A 23,532-nucleotide genomic window follows, 5' to 3' on the forward strand; every position below is an offset into this window, starting at 1 on the left:
GTTGGATTCCAGAGTCAAATGTCAGTGTCAGGACACGGTGCCGCCTGCTGTTAATTTGTTAGCATATAGCGTTCAGCAAATGACTGTCTGGGTCAAGCCAAGGTGTCAGGCCTCGACTGTATCCAAGGAAACAAACAATAACAAACAAGCTGAGGAATGGACATGTGACTCGCATACATCAGTCAAAGTGAAAGAGAGGAATATAAGATGTCATGGTCTACAATGGCCTCCCTCTGTCACCTCTAGTTATTATATTATTATTATCTTAAATTCAGCAGTATTTCAATCCCATCTTTGTATTTACAACAGCCTTACTTCAGCACAATATTCACGTCATCTCATTTGATCATTTGATAACAGAATTGCAATATTTACTACTTTGTATACTCTGCTGCCACGTGCACGTTTCCACCATCCATCCATTTCTCTTGACATGTACAGTACATGTCAAGAGAAATGTATACTCTGCTGCCACGTGCACGTTTCCACCATCCATCCATTTCTCTTGACATGTTCAGTACATGCTCACTTAAACAGTGACCGCATGTACTGAGACGTAGCCTGGGAGACACATGCCATAAAAGCCTGCAGGGTGCATGAATGCTGACAGCGAGGAACCTCCCATCGTTATTAATGGCTCGACCTATGAATGCAGGAGACCCCCATGGTAACAAGACACTGTGCGTTCACTCACAGCGAGGAAAACATCTGCTTTCTCATCATTCTTCAGAACGAGAGAAAATCAGTGACTGACATTGATTTAATATCTGACTTAATCTTGGTTTAATCTTCAGAACTGTTTAATGTGTGATTAATGATGTTATTTTTATATTTTGAGATAATTGCGTTAACTTGATTACTCAGTTTTTACTTATGTAGTGTCTTTGAGTATTGTTAAAAGCTCTATCTACTCAAAATATATTATTATCATTATCATTATTATTGTTATTCGTTGCGATATTGTCACAATAAACACTCCCCTTAGTCAAGACGATCTCTGTCACAATAGCATGATGAAATCAATGATGTCAATAAAATAATTATTTATAACATATATAATTGTTCTAATAATAAACAGTTATCACAGTGCCTTGATATTCACAAACACATAAACCTTGTATCTTTAGAACCAGCCAAGGTTTATTACCATTTTTATTATGGAAAAATTCATTGACCCTATGATTTGACTGGATTATACATTGCCATTATATCAATTTAATAATTAGTTATATTATGACAATTTAAAATCTAATAATAAACAATTATCCCAATGTTGTGACATTATTTGTTTAGAAGGAGACAATTTGTAACATTTTAAGATGAAAAACATTCATTGTTTTTCAAATTTTATAGAAAATAAGGACAAAACCTCATCTACGGACAAGTTTTCTTTTTGATTATGATTTGATTTGTATGATTTGACTGGTTAATAACTCAAAATATTAATTTTAAAAAATGTGTTTAAATATATTCTTATAATTCCAAATTCTAATAATGACCTTAATGTGATATTTTAAAACACAATAACTTTATTTCTTTAGAAGCAGCCAATATTTTTTTGACCCTTTTCATTAAGTGAACTTCATCCTCTCGAGCTCATCTTTGTCTAAATATAGACAGGATGAGGTTCCTTCCCAACCCATTACACCGTGAAGTAACCACACCACCAACTTGTGTCAGTGACTCCCTTTGGCTTTCACCTCCTCCAGATCCCCAGGCCAAGTATTTGCAAAGTGTGTGTGTGTGTGTGTGTTTGTGTGAGTGTGTGTATTACTGCAAGTGTGTATCAGGCATTGTTATTAGTGTAATTGGTGAATGAACACATGTGCATATCATGTTTGTGTGAGAGTGTGTTATCCATTGAGACAGTTTTTTTAAAGGTCAGCAACACTAGTCAACAGCTCCTTCAGATCACATCATTCTAGTGCCAACTACTCTGCTCGAAATGAAATAGGGGGTAACTGACCCAGTCTGAGGTGCACTCCGGTGATGACAGCGTCTCAGACACTGGAATGAGTCTATTGAGGTGAAGCTAAATCCGGCATGCCTCGGATTCAAGATGCTTCACATAAAGTTTCAAGATGAAGAAGAATCACTTGCGGTAAATTCTAATAACATTTTACCAAAAGCAAAGGACGGAGGTGGAAAAATAAATAATCGAGACTGGTTTAAACTATGTATTAGCTTTATTATATTTACAGTACATGATTTGTACATCAATGTGTTTATGCTTCAATTTGTCAGGAATTCAGTTCAGTTTGATCGATTAGCCAAGAACAGACAGGATTAGGTCATTGATTACCAATTTCTCTCCTGATTTTCGGTAAAGTTTCTATACCAGGGCTGCAGGTAATGATTATGATTAAGTAACAATAAATAATAGGTACTAGATCATCTAAACATCTAAAAAACCTTCACATTAAACTACATTTAATCTGGTTTTAATCTTAACACTATAACATGGCTCATACTGAATTTACCGATAATGATATGTATATTTGACAGTTTTAAAACTACATTAGTGATTTCAACTGATAGTAATTTTGTTTTATAAAAGTGTAGCCTACATCAACAAATATTTTTTTAAATGAGTCTTTATATTTGGTCGATTTCTTTTTACCTTGACACGTACATTTTTGAGTTGAAACGTGAACTTGCCAGAGCTGTGTGCATATGTGTATTTTCTGTATTGCAGCTTTTTTAATTAACTGATAAAGTCAATAATACAAATATGTTTGCAATAGGCTTAACTTGTATCACCTTTGGTAGAGTACAGCATAACTGAATACCTAGATTTGTTTTGACCTCAAATGATCAATGCTGAAGATCTTTGCTTTCGCTGTGACGATGATGCTGAGTCAGTGAAACAGTGACAAAGTCTTCCTCTCTGTGTGGATCACAGTTTATCTTGTAGTCTCAGTGAGGAGTGTGTGCAGCTGCAACTAATTAATAGTGTGAAAGTTTTGGCCTAATGGAGTCTAAGCTGTGATTATGCTGTCCCCCCATTGCCCGCTCTGCACACGGTCTCCTCACCCAGAGGTGTCTGAACCCAGGGCTTCCACTCTTGAAAGCAGACACTTCCTGGGTTTTGATAGCCACCAATTTTAGCCCGCTATCATCTTAACTTGAAGTTCATGCTGTTGCTGATAGGTAACAGGGCATGCAGCAAGAGATGAAACTGGATACCTCCGATCCGGAGAGCAGGGCAGGAATTACCTCCCATCCCACACCTCCCTCGGATTATCATTTCACCCCTTGATCAAGCCTTTCCCTTTTTTAGTAGACTGCGTCGTCCGCCATCCAGGCCGGGGGCAGTTGCAGGGGGATCAGTTCGCAGAAGAACCACACGTGGGTTATTAATCAAAGATGACTTCAAAGGTCTCAAAGTTTCATTTTGTTGATAACTTTGTTCATGTGATTCAGTGACGTGCGGGTGACTTTTTCAGATTGGCATGCAGAGCTGGAGAACCAACCCCCTGTGTAAAAACGAGTGCAATGTCAACTGATCTTCGTAGTCAAGTGCAGTTTGAGAAGCACACGTGTCTATACCTAGCTACAGCGAATCAGCAGTTCAAATCACAGGATTGTCCACGATGCACATGTGCAAACGTCTAAAAAATGCTGCCCTCTCATCTTCACCAGGCCCAGCCACGCCCACAAAAATGGCAGGAATGTTAGGTGGTAGTTGGCTGCTAGTCAACCTAGCTTCCAAAGATAGTAGTCTACTGCTGCCACCAGGGGGCACTACATTTAAAGATGAATGCAAATAGGCAACATCAAATCTTTTATGGGGCCGAACCATAGATTTAGTATAATAACAGATGTTAAGAGAGGTATCTCTTCCACTCAGGTTTCGCTCCCACTTAGTTTCTGCTTTGACTGGTCAAACACTGAACGCTGTGCTTGTTCTGTCATGACGCCACTGACTGTGTTGGCATTTGGTTGAACAGCCGCCACCGGGCTGATTGAGTTTCTGTTGACCTGTATCAGGCTAATGTGTGTGGAGTCATACCACTGTTTTTTCAAAAGAAAAATAATAGCGAATTACATGGGTTTACTCTCCACACTGAGATTTACACCCATTTACTGTAGTTACTGTAAGAAATGGAAACCTTTGCAATTGATTTCTATTACACGTCTGTAATGGTGTTAACAAAAAAAGGTAGTGTTGATTTTACTTGCCTCTTATTTGAGCGTCTCTTTACTAGGCTAAATTTTGCTGCTATAGGCCAAAGTAACCACCCACTATTTATAAGCACTCTTGATGTCTAAGAACAGTTCAACTCACAATCTGGTCACCAGCTCAATGTCGTGTATATATATATATATATATACATTTGGATTTTGCTGGACTGAAAAAATCCCTGTTCAACAACCCACCTACCAAACACAAGTTCAGCCCGAGAATCTTAGAAAGGATAATTGATACAATATCTGCTGACACTCGTTCTTGCAGGTCTATGCTTCACTCATGACTGTTTTTTATTCTTGGCAAGAAGTTGAAGACTTTACAGCCAAATTATTAAAAAAAACATTGTGACTGTAAAAACAATTTCAAAAATCATTTGAATATGTGCAGGTTTTCCACTTTCTGATTATTTTCTTTATAGTAAGAGTCATATTGACACTAGCTTTTACAAGGCCTCACTTGTTCTTTAAGCTCAGTTTACTCAGTGTTAACTCCAACGTTTTTTTGTCTGTCACCTGCCATGTCTCCACATGTTACAGGGAGCTCTACAACGTAAACAGACTGCTGAACCGTGATATTAGGTCAGGCTGTGGCTGGTGCCGACCATCTGGACAGCAAATTGTTGCCACGTGTCTGATAGCGTTTCTCGATGCCTGGGCGTCTTGATATACTTTTACCTTGACCCTACTTATAAATACATCTCTCTCTACATCCATGTCCTCACAAACAAGGCCAATGCAAACCACGGAGGCCTATTTTCTTTCCTGTGTCTGTAAATTTGTTTTTATTTATTTATTCTCAACTGCTGCTGCCGCTGGGGAATTCCGTTATTCTGCAGCCTACTTTAATTCTAACAAGACAGTTTGTTTTTGAGCACCGACGATATGTTGATTCCTCATTCACCTTGCTGCTAAACTGGTTTTAAGATGACGACAACTCATACTGACTTGATCTATATATGGAGGATGCTGTTGCCATAATGAATTTCATACATTTCTTCATCCTTCAACCTACTTTCATGCAACAGTTATCTTCCATATGCCCCCTACATTTCAGCCAAAACTAATAAAAAGTTTTGGGGAATATTTGAGATGAAGCTTTAATGTGTTTAATATTTCATTTTCAGCCTATATTCCTTTTGGAGAGGTCATGTGCTTCAACTGCGGTGAATATAGCCCATTAAAATAGGCCCATAGATCTGTATTAAGAATTTATTCTCTTGTTTGTGTCTGTGTAGAAGCTGTATTTTCAGCTTTCACCATAGCTGTAATTTAATCCAGCTCAAGAGCAACCCTCTGCCGTGGAACCTCAGAGACTCCTATAAATAAACAGGCAACGCTCCTTCAACACTTGCCTATATGGCACATGGAATGATTAGCTCATGGCAGGAGACCTCTGATCTTACAGTGTGTAGCCACAACTATTTTCTGTCAGCTATGTGCATTGCTCAACTCCTGGAGTTTGTCAAGAATGTGGTCTCCTAGGAATTCACAAAATTTTGTCAGCCTATACTGTATGTTGGCCTTATATAGATTCTTTAATGAATGTTACATTTTTTAAATTAATTACAATAAAAACACCTCGATGTAATTGCAATTGCTTTGAATTGCAGTTGAGCGGAGGTATAAAGTGGTACAATATGAAAATACTCAAGTACACAAACCTCAAATGTAATAGTACTTTAATGTTCTGCCATTGGCTTTTAGTTGACATGGCCAACATGATTATCCCATTTGATTCACATGTCTGGTCATCTAATTTTTCTATCTCTACATTTGTTTCTAAGAACTCTGGATCTTTACATGTCATGCTGGATTTTCTACATTAGCCATTTGTCCTTTGCTGTTTTGTGTTTTGTCTTGTAGCAAGCTTGTATTACCTTGAAGTCTTAAACCATATGTCTACTGGAAGAATTAAGAACCAAAAGAGGAGCTACATGTGTCATGCTAAAAGAGGCTAGATTTGTAGCTATTAGTTTAATTATAATGATATAAAGTTTTGGCTAACCTACATGCTAACGACCCATGGAGTTTTAAGAGTTAACAATTGACCGTTAACATTCCCGGTATAAATCAAATGGTTAAGAATTCAATCAAGTGACCCCCTGTTGTTTTGATGGATCAGCCTATTTTTTTGAACACTTAAACAAACTTTCAGCATTTTCATTTTGTTGCTGTGATTGGGTGAAACAGCGCCCCCTCTGGATTACATTTTTAGGATTTTGATTATCTGGCGAGTTGTTATAATTTCGTCCAGTTTTTGTATTGATAAGATGGTTTTCATATATGGAAATGCTAAACTATAGCTAATACTACGGTATCTGAGATAACTATATGCACCCTGCAAATCAAGAAAACACATGCAAATAGAAAAAACGTGCAAATTAAGAAAACAATTTCATCAATTTGACAACACATGCGCTGCAAAAAGTCACAACAAGTGCAAATACAGAAACGCCAGGGGACCCAAAGATGTGATGAACCTGACTCTAGTTCATAATAGTTAAGGTGGGCTAGTTTTGGAGTCATACACACAATACATGATATGATACACAATGTTTAAGATTTAATGGTTACATATACAAAGGATAATCGTACCTCTGGTTTCCATACACCCGCTTTTTAGGTTTTGTGTCACGTTAATCCAGTGCTATTGTCTGTACATCCACAAGTAGATTAGAGAAAACGGGAACTGCCAGTATAATTCGGCGCACTTAATTTCCCATAAATAATTATCGGCTTAAAATGGTTGTAGTCCTCCGCTCAACTCACTGAATCCACACCATCAATAGAACAATTTACTCTCAAGAGTCTCTGAAGAAAAAGTACGAGAGTCAAACCAGGCAACACTAGAGGTCACCGTCTACAGCCAGGTGATGTTGATTTGTGTCTTTAAATCACCAAACTCGTCTCTTTCGATTCTGGGAAAGTTACGTTAATATCGTCTCACGCCAATGGAACTACTGAACGTTAGGTAGCAGCCAATTAGTACGAGTTTCCTAGCTTTTCTTTGACTAAACATTACTAGCGGTGTTGAGCTAACAGTGTTAAGCTAACGTGTTACGCCAACAGCGACGATTAGCTTTAGCCTTTAGCGCCAACCACTGCTGCATGTACCAAATGATATTGAAAAGAAAGAGAGCTGGGTAATGTCAGTGCAGTCGTTTGTGGCTGAAATGTTTTGTGAACACCTCTCCGCCATGACTGGGACAGTGGTCTTCAGGTACAGGTAGGTGAGACAGACAATCTCCCAATGCTAATAAGTATTCAGCTTTAATAATTGACCTTATAACAAAAACTTGGTATGCAGTGCTGTATTTGTAAATACCATAATCGTCATATTTGTGTTTTGAAGTGAACATACACTTACCAATCACTTTATTAGGAACACACATGCAACTGCTTATGCCTGCAATTTCCCATTCAACCAATCACGTGGCAGCAGTGCAATATACAGGTCAGGATTTGATCTGTTTGTGCATTTTGTTTCATTTTCATCTGAGCACGATTAAGATTAAGATCTAAACGTCATGGAGCAGTTGAATAAGTCAGACATGTGATCTTTGTGTGATACTAGTACTTCTAACTCTTTGTTTTATCTAGCAGACTGGCCTCACCGCTGCTTGCTTGTGTTTGCTTGCTCTGTGAATTACCCTGGGTTGTTACTGGTAGGAAATGTGCTATACAAATAAATCTGCTTTGCCTTATACTTTTTTGCACCACTGCTAATACGTATTCTTAATAATAATAGGGATGCAGCTGAGGATTATTCTTGATTATTTTGAATATTTTTATAGACAGATTTTTTGATCAAGGAAATAGTCTGCAGATTAATCATTAGTTGTTTAGTCGATAAAATGTTTAGATAAAAAATTGTATTTACAGATTCCCTAAGGCTACATCTATATCTTAATTTTCCAAATTAATCTAATCAATAGTCCAAAACCCCAAAGCACATAATGGAGGCTGACATCTGAGAATATTTGTACTTCTTGTTTGAAAAATGACTGAAACTGTTAATCAGTGGAGTACAATGTTCTGAGTCACCATGTCAAGAGGACTGACCCTTTTACAAAAACTTGAACTTAAAATGTATTTAGATCTATTAAACTCAAACGTTTACTTTCTTTATTGAGAAAGTCCAATATTGGGACGTAAACAGATTCTTCACTCTTGCTGATCAAGTATAATATCTAATTAAAAACGGTGGCTGCCATCCTCATCATCTTGATTATTTTCGATCCGTGTGAAAAGGCTGCTTCATGTAGTGGCTGCATAGAGATAGGCCACCGGGTAATTGAATTACATTCTGGCAGGAGCTACAGTGTAGATGTTCTCGACATTAAAGTAATTTTTATTCTGTGTCATCTGAGGGGTTTCATGACTCAGCATTATCGTTGGCAAACACTGACTTAAGGATCATTTTACTCTCCTGACGAACATGCTGACTAGAGAAACTTTTGTTGTATGACATCCACAAAGTATTTTGCATTTGATATGAAGATGCTAGAGTAAGTACAAAATGCTGCTATACCATCACCTTAAAATTCCCTGGACAAAATGTTTGATAGAATGAAAACCCAGAAATCCTTTTTGTTGTTTTATTTGTAATGAGTGTCACAGAAGTCACACATAAGTTCAGTGACAGTGATTCTTGTCAAAAATGAAATAGCAGCAAGAGCGTAAAGGTGACGGTGGAGTTGCACATCACCTAATAATGTATTATGTGATTATTGATTTAATATTAACTGATTATAGCTTGAGTTAAAAAGTGAAACTTACTTAAATATCAGCTTCTCCTATGCTAACACAAATTGTATGTTATCAAACTCTCAGAAGATAATAGAGCCCTGCTTGATTGATTTTCTATGAAAAGCAGGTAGAGAGAAGCACATGAGAGCAAGGTTCAAAATAAAAGAACTGTGATTGGATACGGTGGAAAATCACAGGGCTGTAACCTGCCGCACATCTCTAAATAAACAAGTCAAGAGTCTTGTTTTGACAGCACATATTTTCATGGTGATCGACAAGCATTGGTCTGCCCACAAACACCAGTTTCTGGCAGCTGTTAGTGGCCCCTAGTGGTAATGTAGTAGTACTGTAATGTGCTAATAGATACAGTGAATGTGTGTTGAGGTTTCAAAGTAAAATTCAACCAATATTTTGTTGGTAAAAAGTGCATAATTAACATTGGGCAACTCAGTTGAGGTGTCTGAGAAAACATTTCATTTACAGTATTTATGAGACGAATATCTTTTATAGTTTTTTCGTTTGCGTCACTTGCTTTGTTCAGAGGTCGCAGATTGATCTCTTCACTCTGAAGTTTACATTCAGTGAGATAGAGGAGCAAGAGGAGAGCATGTGTGCTTTATTGCTTCACTATATCCAACATGCTGATGGGCTACGACCGCTCTGTACGAGTCCGGCCAGCTGCCCTTGCTGTACGCTAAGGAGAAGGCCAAAAGTCAGGGGGCTACAGAGGGAGGGGCGGGTGGTCTCCTATTACTGCAGTGGCTGCCAGAACTCAGCCAACCTTGTTATTCTCTTTCTGAATCCCTCCGCTTTCTGACTTCACACCTGCTACACAGCTCCCCAATTACACCTCGCCTCTGCAAACTTTACACCTACAGGTGTGGGTTTATCTGGTGTGTGTGTGCTGTTGTGTGTTTGTGTTACTGTAATGACCCCCCCCAATGGATAGCCACCAGCTCATGGGGATTAAGCAAATTTTTAAAGCAGGAGTTATCACTAAAACACTGTTTGTCATTTCTCAGATTTTCATTTGATTCGATAAAGAGCATATGATCCACCCACTAGTCAATAGGTTATTGGATGATGTTACGTCATACTGGGTAAAGTTTGAATAAATAGTTGATAAATTAATTAGTTGAATGAAGAACAGCAGTGACTACTAATAATCAGATGCTGTTTTATGTTGTTTTTCTAGCAAAAAGGATCAATATTGTGAGGATTTGCTGTTTTGTTGTCTTATGTGATCGCAATTTGAATATCACACAACTTTTTGCATTTTAGCGATGGTTCATTTATTAATTACTAAATAATACAAAACAGAGAAAGCGTTGAACCAAATTTACCTATAAATAATAATAACTTCATGAAAATGTAAGTAAAAAAATTTTAAAAAATCCAATAACAGCTGTAATTAGTAGAGAACTCTTATATTTCGTAAATTACAGTTATGACTCTCAGAGTTCCTGCATTGTAATCAGAATTTGTCTGATTGGTCTTCACAATGTCTTTACATGTACATTTAGTTGCTGTATGGTGTTCACCGCCGGCAGATTTATAATCACAACAAATCGGACCCATTCAGTACCTTTTCTTCAATTGACACTCAGCAATTTGAATAATAAATGAATACCTTTGCATGAATACCCTGAATTTGCAGTGAAACAATAATAATCACACGGTTAGAGATCAAAACCTTGTAATTTCATCCAGTGTGAGTTACTGAGTCGTCCCCTTTGATGGCTTACTTAAACAGCATAAACCGGTGGTTTTTCATTACTAGTTATGTGGTGTCATACTAGTGCATCGTGCTGTGTGGCTCATATTTAATGGCCACCCTCTGCCAAAGTAACAAAACCTGCTGAATGATTTGATGCATCTTGGAAGTATGACTGCCCTGTGACAGTTTATTTGTCATATGAGCAGGTGTGATGGACAAAACACGGCTCTATTCAGTGTTTAATTTGAAAAATCTTTTTAAAACAAAGTTCCCTCTCACCCACATTTTAGCCAGCAAATCATTCCATCAAGTCATATAAACCTCTGTTACTGTAACAGTACAGTTCAAGTATAGTTAATTTTCTACATGCTGCATCTTAATGGATATTTATTTCATTATTTGTATTTATTTGAGAGAATATTTATTTAGTTATTTTACTTATGTCAAAAGACATGTTTTTCAAAAGACAGAAAACCTCAGCATTAATTAAATGGTCATTATATTATTCCAGTTTTGCATTACAGTGAACTTACATAGTTTCCCTTTAAATATATTTCGGACATTTTGATAATTCCTGCTACATTTTGCAGAGGATAGTTAATGTCTTCATAAAAGTCTTAAAAAAACACCAATTTATTCTTCAAAAAAGGAAAAGTTGTCCCTAATGATGTAAAGGAAATGAGCTGAATTTAAAAACTGTCTGTGGTGATGCTGATGACCTGCGGCTGCACTCTGTTCTTGTTACAACTGAAGAGCCAGGCTGCCCTCCTGTGGCGGTAGCGCTTAGAAAGCAGCACATAGAGCACAGGGTTGACACAGGGGTGCAGGTATTGGAGCAAAGTACAGATAAAGTAGAACATCTCCCAAGCCTGTCCATGACGATACAGTCCCATGTATACACACAGCTCCAACACGTAACCAGGCAGCCAGCACACTGAGAAGGTGGCAGCAGCCAAGAACACCAGGACGGAGGCTCGGCGGGTGTTCCTGGCACTGGACACTGACATTACAGGGCTCTTGTGGAGGAAAAGACCCAGGCGGACATAGTTGAAGGCAATGACCAGCATCGGAACAAAGTAGTAAAGTACAAACTGGCTTAGGACCACTTGGTAATGGTGCTCATGAATGGTTGGAAGGCAGAAGGAGAAGTTTGCCAGGCCTGGGCTCAAGCTCTCTTTGGTGGCAAACATTCGCAGTGGCAGGCTGATGAAGAAGCTAAGGGCCCAGACCAGGACAAACATGAGAATGACCAGGTCCATGTTGGGTGGCTGGTACGGGTTGGTGATGATCATGGCACGGGTCATGGAGACGGCACACAGTGAATAGGTGCTGGCCGCCAGGCTAAAAGCGAGCAGGAACTGGTAGACCTTGCAGGAGGTGTCGCCCAGAGGCCAGGAGTGGCTGACCGCAGAGTGCAGGGTGAAGGGGATGAGCAGGAGGGTGAGGAAGTCGGCCAGAGTCATGCTGAGGAGGAGGATGTCAAGGCGGTTCTTGCGTAGAGTGTTGTACTTTGCAAACAGGGAAAAGACCAGCAGGTTGGCACAGAGCCCAATGCCCAGGATCACTCCACAGGTACAGGCAAAGATCAGTCCATAAGTGTTAGGGATAGCCATTTTATCTGGAGCTTCACATCACCCTTTTGAGGGAGAAAAATTAATTACTTTTCATTGTCATTATTTGTTTGTTGATTCATTTAACAGGGACAGTGCACTTGTTGTTAGCTGAACTTGTGTTAGCCAAGAGGCTTTTCATCTAGTCCCTGAACAGATGTTACCCAAATGAAACTGAAAAAGAATCAAATTTAAACTGCTAATTCAATTATTATATGCATATGGTAATATTCATGTAAATATAAACATTCAGGACACCATTGTATTACATTGACAGGTGCTATCTAAAACATGCAACACAGCACCTCGTAATAAAACCTAACAAACAAATAAAATGAGGGAATTCAGTGGACTAAAAGACATCGTTGGTTTCTTATTGTAATTTTATTAGCAAAAACTCCTCACGTTTACTGGTTGCAGCTTTGTCTTTGGGTTGTGGATTTTTAAAGGAAAACATGTGGAGACATAATCTTGGGCTCATAATGTTTTTTTTCTTACAAATTTACAAAAATTAAATGAGAAAATAATCAGTTGATTCATAATGAAAATGACCATTACTCCTAGTAAAACAGGAGAATTACACAATATCATTAAATACTTTGCAAGGCAAACATTACATAACAATATGCTTATGAACAAAATGTCTTTTGATTATTATTCTGACTCAACTTGCAGCTTTTTTCAGCTATATTGATTTAACATTAGAAACAAATTAATAGCATTATAAAATGGCAGCACTTCTATTATTTTGACAAACTCACCACTGTCTTTCGTCAAAGCATCGTCCTCTAGCTCATGTTTGTGAGTGGACTACCCTCATAATGTAAACAGGAGTGTCCTCTTTTACTGGTGTCCATCCTGTTAAACTGGACTGAAGCAGGCAGAGGTGGCAGCCTCTCAGGGCTCATTACAAAGTGTGATTACTGAATGTGGAGGGAGGAAAGGCAAACATCACTCGCGTCAAATTGATTCTGGTTGACTAGGTTTAAAGAGAAACGGCCTCTCACCTGCTGCTGAGACAACTGTGACGTGCATCACCTGCCTGTTTTGGGATTATTGTCAGAGGATGTATTTGGATGTTTAGTTCTTGAGTCATTGTAAAACTCTCCTACCCCCTCAATGGAAATAGTTCATGAAATCAACATCCCTATCCTTGCCTCAGATTGACTTCTGCTGGGTCTCCTTTCATGCACAGGGAAATCCTTCCATCCAGGATGCAGCGGCGTCCTCTAGTCTTTGATCAGTCCAATAAAAAACGCATGCAATTTCACTCCCCTGGCTACCCATGGCCACCCAAATCAAATTCTAGTCACTCATACTTGCCTATACAGACTGACTTCTGGGTCTGCACCCATGTACTTGACCTCAGTCATACAGGTGTAATGCTCCTTCTCAGCCACTGCGTTCCTCTAAGAAACATCCTTTCACCATCCCTACACACAAGGAAATCATAGTCCAGACTGTTCTTGTTTGTGGTTCCCCAGTTGTGGAAGGAACTACTAAATCAGTACTTCCCCTAGGATTTTTTTTCAGGCCTGGTGGTACTCGCCACATAAAAAGACAGAATCGTGAGGCGCATAGAGCGGAAAAAAGGAGGTGCTGAAACTTTACTTTTAATAAAAATAATCACAGAAATAGTTAATTGCATAAAAATAAGCTGTGTAAGCTATGACCTTTGCAAAAATGCCTCATCGTGAACAGAGTAAGTTTGATTCATTGCTGCACCATGGCATCATTATTTCATTGGCATTATTGTTTTGTGTTGTTATTGAAATATATTTTTGGGCCTGGCAGCCTGCTAGTCACCATAGGGGCAACCTGACCTGCTTGAGCTCATCTCTCCTGAGAGCACCTCCTCTCCTAACACCCCAACATTCCTTACTTGCACTTACTGTACACTTCTTTACCTAATCTCCTGCACTTTGCCGTATTGAACAGATTCAGTATAAGTTCTTAATTCAGTGTTTCTACTGTACTGAAGCTTTAGTGTTGTCCCTCAGTTGTTTGTCACTTTGGATAAAAGCATCTGCCAAATGAGTAAAAGTAAATAAAAGTTGGTCACGCTCCACAGAAAAAAGATTCCGTCCATTGATTCATTCTGTGTTCCTCCCCTGCTCTGAAGATATTAATGTCTCTGTCCATTGTTGGATTGATTTCTTCGGTGTGAGCTGCAGGCTCCTGGCGGCAGCTTTATCAGGCTTTCCACAGCATTTATGATTATGTCAGCTAATGGCCTATGGTGTACACTGCTGCTCTTAGCACAGGATATAGCAGACGCTGATGCATTTGCTAACCCCTCCATTACCAGTTTCTGTGCCATCCAGTCGGCAGCTGTTAAAAATGCCACATGTTCTCAAGTGGGACATTAACAGCTGCACTGTGTTCTGCTTTTGCCGAAAAGTCAACAAAAACATAATTTTTGCAACCCATACAAATAAGGTTACAGGTCATGATAAAATATACAAGACTGTAGCACAAAAACTAAAAGGAGGTTGACTTGCTGAGTTCTAAAGTATCTATACAAATCAAGCAATTTGAAGGGGTCATATTGGGCTCTTACAAATTATGGGTTTTCTTTATATTGTACTGACCAACCAAATGAAAATAATCATCAGATTATCAATAATGAAATTACAATTTCAATCCTAGTCCCCTCCATATAGCAACTTCAGGTTTGTACAATTAAAATAGACTGTAGACAAGTAAGCACTCTATTGGCCCTGTGATGGGCTGGCGACCTGTCAAGGACGTACCCCTCCACCTGCCCAATGTCAGCTAGGATTGGTTCTCGTCCCCTAAAACCCTTTAAGAATAAGGGTTATAGATAATGAATGAATGGACTAACAGAGAAGTACTACTCAAATTTTGGATGAAGGAGGGCAAGTTACACCTGAGACCACTAGTGCTTAAAATATGCACTCATAGGACAATAAGTTTTGTACTTGTCATAAATGATAAAGTGCATCACATTCATTTGACAGATGCTTTTTACCGACACTCATTGGGAGCAATTCAGGATTCAGTCTGGAGAGGAACCATCAGCTGCCCCATCAATGATTGATCCTCTTTACCAGATACGCCACGTCATATAAATGGTTTGACTTAATGAGATAGGACTGGTGAACAAAGACACCACAAATCAAAAATATTTCTAATGGCTACATTTTTAATGTTTTTATAACTGGAAACATGTACAGTATGTTCTCAGTGCAAGTGAAGAACATGAAATGAATCTGACGGTCCCTGACTGGGGCTAATTCTATAAAAATATAACCTATGATGCAGAATGATGAGAATGGGTTTGATGAAGCATCCAATAAGTTACAAGTCCATGAGGGATTTAAGGAGGGAGAGGAAAGCACGTCCATCAAAACAGAAACATCAAAATAAAACGCAACCACAAAAGAACATTTACAGGATATAACTAAAGTGCATTATGGAATTTAGTCAGCAGCACCATGATACATTCACAAAATAAATATACACTTTCAAAGTGAAATAAATTATGTCAGCACAGTTCAAACAGATGTATTAAATGAACAGTTTGTAACTGTAAGTCCATGATAGTCAACGGAGCCGAACTAAAGTAGACCACTCAGCATCCAGATGTTTGAAGAAACATTATATTCAGGCAATAAATACTTCCTTCTATGCTCTACCTGTGCACACTGTTTAGAGATTATAACATACTGTGTGCTTTGTTTTGAATTTAGTCAGGGCTAAAGAGGCGTGAAAATTATCCAAATAAATATGGACCTAAGAAGATGTTACGATGAAACTCCAGGATGTATGGGATGAGATTGCTTTAAAATGGTACACAGATAGCAAATATTATCATACAAGCACAGCCCCGGGCTCCTTATATGACTGTTACTGAGTCCGCTGTGGTTCCAGTCTGTCAGACCTCAGTCCAGCTGGAGTAGTGTCAGTATCTTAGTGCAGTACCATATAAAGGCTATTAGGAGTCTCTGAACCAAGCTACTGCATCCTTCATGGTTCCTTTGTTGTGATTGTGGTAGACCGTGCCCGCCTCCGCCTCTTGTCATTCTCCCTGCGCCGGCCTAACCTCACCTTTTTTTTCCGTTTTGTGGCCACTTTTAGTGGCTGGTCCTTATAAGCCAGTTCCTTGTTGGTCTCCTGGGGCAAGTTTGGGCCCTCTTTGTCCAGCCTGAATCTGTCAGGCAGGTTTTTGGTGGCCCCTGGGGGCTTTTGGTGTAGAGCATTCCCACTGAAGGTTTGGCTCGGAGTTCTACTTTGCACAGGTGGTGCTTGCTCATCGGCCGTGTGCACCTCCTCCAGCAGCTCCTGCAGCCACATGCGACGCTTGAACTCCTGCAAGGATCGGCCCTTGTCATGCATCAGCTGGGCGTGACTCACTGATCTCCTCCTTTAAACAAAGAAAGTCATCATGAGCATCATAAATGAGTTAAAATTCATAGAAAACATTTTTTCGTAGTCTGTTACAAATCTGCTGTGATATCTGTTCTGTAATTTCTAAATTCTGTCTGTGATACAATCAAATTAGTAATTTCTGAATTTTCCTATTTTAGATTTTTGTCCCTTGTTGTCTTATCATGCCAGACTGTGGAGTTGAGTTTATGTGTGGAGCAGTTAGGCTCCATTAAAGCTCACAGTACAGTAGGTGGCAGCATTAACAAGTTTCTGAGAGCCATCCGGAGTCTGAGCTTAAGACCCTCGAACAAGCCAGAGCTGAAACAGCAAAAAACCTCCTGTATCCTACTCAATCTATTCAGATCTGTTGTTTTGATTTCTAAATCAGGAAATAGGAATTTATTTGTGTATGCTTAACTAGCTTCTAAATATTCCTTCATTTTCACAATCCCATATTGCATACAATTCATTTATTTGTTTATGCTTTTTAAAATCAATGTTAAAAAATAACTCACGTTCTGCTACTAAGTGCATCAACTGGTCTCCCATCAAGAGTCACTGGGGAGCACAGCAAGAACACAGCCAGACTCCACTGATGAAGCAGGACTATTGAACACATCCTTAAGCCAAAGATCTGAAGAACACAAGTAACATTATATTAGTCACTTTTTTTTAATAAAGCAAATTTAATTAATCCAAATTTTGGTTTATGAATTGATACTAAATTCTTTAGTCATTTATTAGTTTATGTTGCTTGTGTAAAAACAACAGTTCCTGAGTAGGTAAGATTTCTCAGGTGGCATAAACAGTTAAGAAGAGAGTTGGACTTACATGATGTAAATTGGTACAGTGAAAATCCACTAAAAGCTCAGTCGGCACGCTCTTTAGAGATGATCTTGTTGCAAAAATTAATTTACAAATCATTCAGAAAAATTACTCAGCCAAATGCAATTTGGCCAGTTCAAAACTTGTGTCCAGATCCATTGGTGTGAAGACAGCCTGGGGAAATCCCCCCGTCAGTGTGCTCCATTCATTTGCCTCCCAACAGTGTGTGTTGAGCTATTTATTTCTCCTCAGCGTCCCAATTAAAAGAGGGATAAAGATAGAAACCAGTAGCACATGAGCTGCAGAGCTGCAACTCCTCTCAGTCCTCAGCGGTAGTCTCACGGGCTCGTTCAGTCCAGCACTGTGAGCGAGCCTGTGTGAGAGAGGCACTGAGAGAAAGCCAAACTCCTCTTTGGGTGAAGATGCAGGCACTACCTTCGCTTGTACCCATTAACTCCAGTCCCAACACCCTCCCAGAACTCCCAACCCTCGCCTCTCTCCCCACAACCCCTCAACATACACCTGCTGTGACAAGAAGGTGGCGCCCACGCAGCATCCAATCCAACCTATAACAAAGAGCATATTTACCATGGGCTTGGAAATTTTGGGATTTTTAATCTATTTCAAATTGCAGCAGTGTCTACTTGAAGTGTATGAATAACTCATTTGGAGGTCAGAAATGACAGGTGTGCACCAATGGAGGTAATCATTGGTTACCAAGCAGAGAGTGTACAGTATGAGGGGAGGGGCAGGGTTACTCCAAAGTAAACAGCCAGGCCAACCACTTTCCCAGGGGAGAATGACCATAACCTCAGAGAAACCTAACCCACAGCCTCTCACTGCAGACCTTTCAGTTCACCTCCACTCTGCCTCAGCAAACCAGCTAACCACCGAATGGTTACAGTGGGCTCTGAGGTATCTCTGATATTCGGCTAATAAGGAAAGTGGAGAGCTTTGCATTGAGGCAGCCGTACACAATCCCGAGTTCACTGTATGTTCAGGCACTGAGCCCAATATTTAAAGGGCCACTATGTAGGATTTAGAGGGATCTATTGGCAGAAATAAAATAGAATTAATAGTTATGTTTTAATTTGTGTATAATCACTTGAAACTAAGAATTGTTGTCTTTTTGGTATTTTAGAATGACCCCTTCATATGAGGAGGGGCCTCATCCACCATGTCGCCCCACCATGTTTCTACAGTAGTGCACGACGGACAAAGTAAAATCTTACAGGCGCGGAAAGTAAAGGGGCGAGAGGAAGGGTATTGGGTTGGTTGCAATCTGCAACCTCACCACTAGATACCACTAAGACCTATAAATGGGACATTTCAAGAATTCAGCTGTGAATGTAACACATGTGCTAAAGGTCGTGGTCTAATGTAAGAGGTGACTCTGGAGCTACAAGTGAATGTATTTTTAGTATCACATTGATTGACAGAATACTACTTAACAAGTGTAGTAGTATATGTAACAAAGGGATGGCTGAATTTGTTTTTCTTGTAAAGCTTTACAGTTGAACATGGTTAAAAAATTTGCTGAATTACCTCACTAGTAGTTTTGCATATATCCCATATAAAGTTTTTTTTTAATATTTAAATTTAAATTGTGATTTTAATCTGGCAGTTCGCCCTGCACTTTATATTGTAATTGTATTGCTAAAATGGGAAATATGATTTTAATTTTGTTGTAACTTGATCAACGTAGAAATAAAATACTTAGTTTGTTGTCATATTGTACATTTTACGTGGAATATATGAGACAAGAAACTGAACTGAGGTGAATTTGTGACAGACATTTGTTCATAACTAACAAAAGAGGCTGTACCTGGACACAGCAGTGCTTTGAGCAAAGTGCTAACATCAACATGCACACAATAACACTACTAACACGCTGTGAAACTGATGTCTAATACAAGACTCTGCCAATGTTTGAACTTATAAGTGAAGCCCATAAACTCTGCATGTTGTTCCACCTGAGGAACTCTGGGATCTTGACTCACACAGTTGGCCAGGTCTTTCCACAGCTCTCAGAGTGAGATGAATGAGTTGGTTCAAAGGGATCTCTGCCTAAATTATAATTGGACTTGAATGAAAAATAACAATTAATATGAAAATGGGTATTAGTGTATGTGTGCTCAGGTTTTGCAGGAGTCTGTGGTTTTAGTCTGTTTAGGTTCGGAAGCAGCTTGTTCTCAACCCAGTGTAAAGTTCCTGTGATTCATTTCTGAGTCATGACCCCACTTTTGGAAAACAATAGAACAACATGTGTTAATGAAGTTAGCACATGTTGTTGTGTATTTATTATGTCTCTGTACAAAATACCACAGGTTTTCCGCATGGTCTTAAAGTAAAAAAGTCTTAAATGTCTTAAATTTATAAAAAATATAATGCAGTAGGTATTGAATATGTTTAGGTAGCTCTTATTATGGTCAATTGGATTAAGAGGACTTAACCTCTCTATGTCTAATTATGTTAATGTTCATTTAACGCTTCTTACGTCACACTTAATAGTTAGTTTAATAATAAAAAGTTTTGTTTGTTTGTTTTTAGAAAAATGCTTTGGTGGCATGCATAGTTTGTAATGTTTCCATATGTTGCAGCTCTTAGATACAGATATTAGCACGCTGTAATAAAACTGCTAACAAGACCAACATTGAACTGATAGTCGACACCTCAGTCAGAATTTATTTCAGTACACTCCACTTAACTGTGGGAAAGACGATTGACACCTATTGTCTCAGCCTGTATTTAAGGGGAAAACGTGTTGTTTCCAGGCTTTTTCTCTACTCTTCATCTTATCTTTATTTACAGGGAAGTATTCTGGGACTCAGATATTCCTTCACATCCATGGAATTTGACAAAGGTCATAAATAACATTCATTATGCTCTTAAAAAGTCTGAAATTTAACTTGTTGAGACCAGCAGAAACCCTTTACAACTACCATCTATACTTATACTTTATACCTACACTCAATCTGCATTTCTCATTATCTATTATTCCTTATGTAGCTCAGTGTTTGTCTGTCTCTTGGTCAATCACAGATCAATATATTCTAAATATCCCCCCAGGGTGAATTGTGATCCCCCTTTTGATCCCCTGACTTTTCACATGTTTTTTTTTTTAGAATTTGTATTAATTCATTTTGTACCAAGGGTTTAGTGCTATAGAATGTTAACATGCTAACAAGCCAATCTAAAAATAGTGAACACGTTAAACATTAAACCTTCTAGATGTCAGCATGTTAGCATTGTCATTGTGGCCGTGTTAGCATGCTCATCTCAAACAATACTGCAGCCTCACAGAGATGGAGCTGCAGCCATGTACCTTTTTTCCATTTATTTTATTTATTTTTTAAACTATTGAATCTCTTTTTTAAAATCTTAGGTAAACATTGAAATAGATAAATGTTTCCACTGTAATATGAAAACACTGTGTCTTTGTCTATTTTAGGGATTTATTATAACCTTGTGTGCTGATCAAGATGAATACAGTCCATTCAAAGACCTGAGTCACTTCTGTGGTTACTGTACCTTCTCGCACTGTTTTACAGGATGGAATTACTTGCATTTCTCCTCATGAATAAAGCTCATAAATTATTTGTGTGAGCTGTGATGAGTAGTAGAATCACTTCAGGCGAGACTGCAGAGCAGTTGGTGGTAAATTACTTAAGAGAGGGCTCAGTATTTTACAAGCAGTCATGATTCAATACTGCAAGGGGTCCAGAAGGGGTTTGGGGTTGGGACAAATATATGGCAGACCCCCCTGCTGTCTCCAAAACTCAGCTTTCTTCTGTTTCCAACGTGTCTGCCCCAAACTTCCAACACTTTAACATTTGGTAGGAAAAAAATACCTCATCTGATTCCATTCTGTAAAGACTTTACCTGCAAAAAAATATGAAGAAAAAAAAAAAATCCCATTTCCTGGCAGACGGCAGCATATGGAACAGGAGCCAGGAAAGCTGCTTTTGATTCATGCTAAATTGCACTCTCAACACAGAACAGTATTCCTGTGCGTTTTTCATCCCTTTCACACTGCACCTACTTCACGTTCACACATACAGTACACACCATACACCCACCCACCCCAGTTTCAAAGAATTTGTACCCGCCTGTTCTGAGCAGCCAGCTCATACACACTCTGCATCCAGAGAAACACCCTCATTCCACGTTTAAATTCAGCATCTATTTTTGGATGTGATGTACCCTATTCACTATATTGGCCCACCCAATTATGTCATAAACCCTCTCTAGTCGCAGCAACAGTTCCTTTTGTTGTGGAGTTACACTCACAGTCACTGTGTACTTGGCGAGTACATTACAATTCTGTCTGTGCCAGTAAGACGGTGTTAAGCTGTAAGTATGCTCCATTATTATTTTATTACTGTGTCATGGCACCACTCCCCTTAAACTCTTAGCACTGTTCCAGCTTGAAGTGAAATTTGAACGTTGCACAAAAGTGAAGGCATGTGCTCTAAAAACATCCAGTACATGTTTCGAAAATTCAGTGCTGTTTCAGTTGAACATGCCATTCAGTTGTCATATGTAACCGTATATATATCCAGCTGTAAAGAACAGAATCAGAGGTTTTACAGTGTATTTGATAATATTCTCTTTATGATGCAGTCGGGGCTTTGATTGCTCACCATTTGTCCACGTGAGAACTTTGGGTTTGTTATCCTGGAAAACCTCACTTGAAAAATGAGTTTAGCAGAATTACTTTCCCCTCTTAATGGTTTTTTAACGGTGAGTTATTGTAGGGGCTATTTGAATTAGTTCATGTGAGGCATGCTTTATAATGTCATGTTGTGGGCAGTTGGAAGAGTTTCCTGCTAATCATCCACACCTACCAATCATAACTGTCATCCCAGGAATGTGCTTTATTCCTCTGGACCCTCTTCTTGGTCAGCTATTTCCAACAGCTCAGCTACTGAGGCGGGCGAAAGTTAAAATTGATGCACTCTGTTCTCTTTTCAATCCGTGGTTTATTGGAGCCTAAATCATGCCACTTTGCAAAAAACCTGCGTGCTCGACAATGACCTGTTGAAGGAAAGAGAGCTGTTTGTCAAATTTACATGTAAACATGAACAATTTACTGAGAACTGCAGTTGAGTTACTGTAAAATCTCCAGCTGACTATCTTAAAAGGGATTTATAAATAACTCTGTATATGTTCATCAGTTATCTGTGCTGTGTATGAAATCACTGCAATCACTACATTTTGTGCTGAGGCTACAATGTGTTGAATACTGTATTTTTCCTTTGGGATGATACAGACCTGTGACTTGTTAAGATCAAAGAATAATTTAGAAGTTATTTTTTAATTATAATTTTAGTTAAATACCTGTAGTCAGCCACATAATGACAGCAGATATATTCTGATGTCAGCAATGACAATTAAAACTCCATGTGCTAAGAAAGGGATTAAATGAGAGAAGATGTATTTATTTTTGTTAAAACATTTTTGGAGCATATGAATGAATGAATAGAACTTAATTGTCCACCAATGGTAGAAAATTGCCTTCGGCTCACCAGTACAACATAAAATCAGACAAACAGATGGAAGGACAATACAATTGAAAACATATTTAATTGGTTAAAAAGTGTCAGTAACTCATTTATTTTATCATACCAGCATCAAATGATAGATGAGAAAACAATGTAAAGATAATTCACCCATTTTAATGAACCTACAGAGATCTCATTTTAGCTCATTGTGTAGCTGCAGTGTGGTTTGTAAACTCACTGTCTTGGTTCACTCTCACCTGTCATTTTTAACCACAGGAAACAGAAATTTAGAGACTAGCTAGTGAAAGTAGTTGAACATTCATTAGCTAAAAAACAGATACTGCCTTCAGGAGTTGGTAGAGACCAAAAACGGAGCAAAAGGTGATGGAGATCTAACTAAATGATGATGATACATATTTTTTTTGCGCTGCTTTCAAGCGATCAAATTAATCAGAACTGCAGTGTTGTTTGAACAAAATAAGCACCAGTAAACTGTAGTTTATGTTGGTCATGATCCATCAATGCACAATGTGGATCCAACTGA

General features: G+C 38.7%; 2 protein-coding genes across 2 annotated transcripts; both read right to left on the reverse strand.

The window, feature by feature from the left end:
• Window positions 1-11,346: 11,346 nt before the first annotated feature.
• LOC118109424 (galanin receptor 2b) lies at window positions 11,347-12,270 on the reverse strand. Its single transcript, XM_035156531.1, has one exon. It carries the CDS (start codon window positions 12,268-12,270, stop codon window positions 11,347-11,349), a length of 924 nt encoding a protein of 307 aa, XP_035012422.1.
• A 3,143-nt stretch (window positions 12,271-15,413) lies between these two features.
• Window positions 15,414-17,937, reverse strand: LOC118110186 (parathyroid hormone-related protein). Its single transcript, XM_035157850.2, has 3 exons — window positions 17,491-17,937; window positions 17,175-17,293; window positions 15,414-16,654 (listed from the first exon to the last, which is right to left on the reverse strand). The coding sequence occupies exons 1-3, from the start codon at window positions 17,581-17,583 to the stop codon at window positions 16,258-16,260; spliced, it is 609 nt and encodes a 202-aa protein (XP_035013741.1). The 5' UTR covers window positions 17,584-17,937; the 3' UTR covers window positions 15,414-16,257.
• Between the last annotated feature and the right edge of the window lie 5,595 nt (window positions 17,938-23,532).

This window comes from Hippoglossus stenolepis, chromosome 5, assembly GCF_022539355.2.
Source record: "Hippoglossus stenolepis isolate QCI-W04-F060 chromosome 5, HSTE1.2, whole genome shotgun sequence".
In the NCBI taxonomy this organism is placed as follows: domain Eukaryota; kingdom Metazoa; phylum Chordata; class Actinopteri; order Pleuronectiformes; family Pleuronectidae; genus Hippoglossus; species Hippoglossus stenolepis.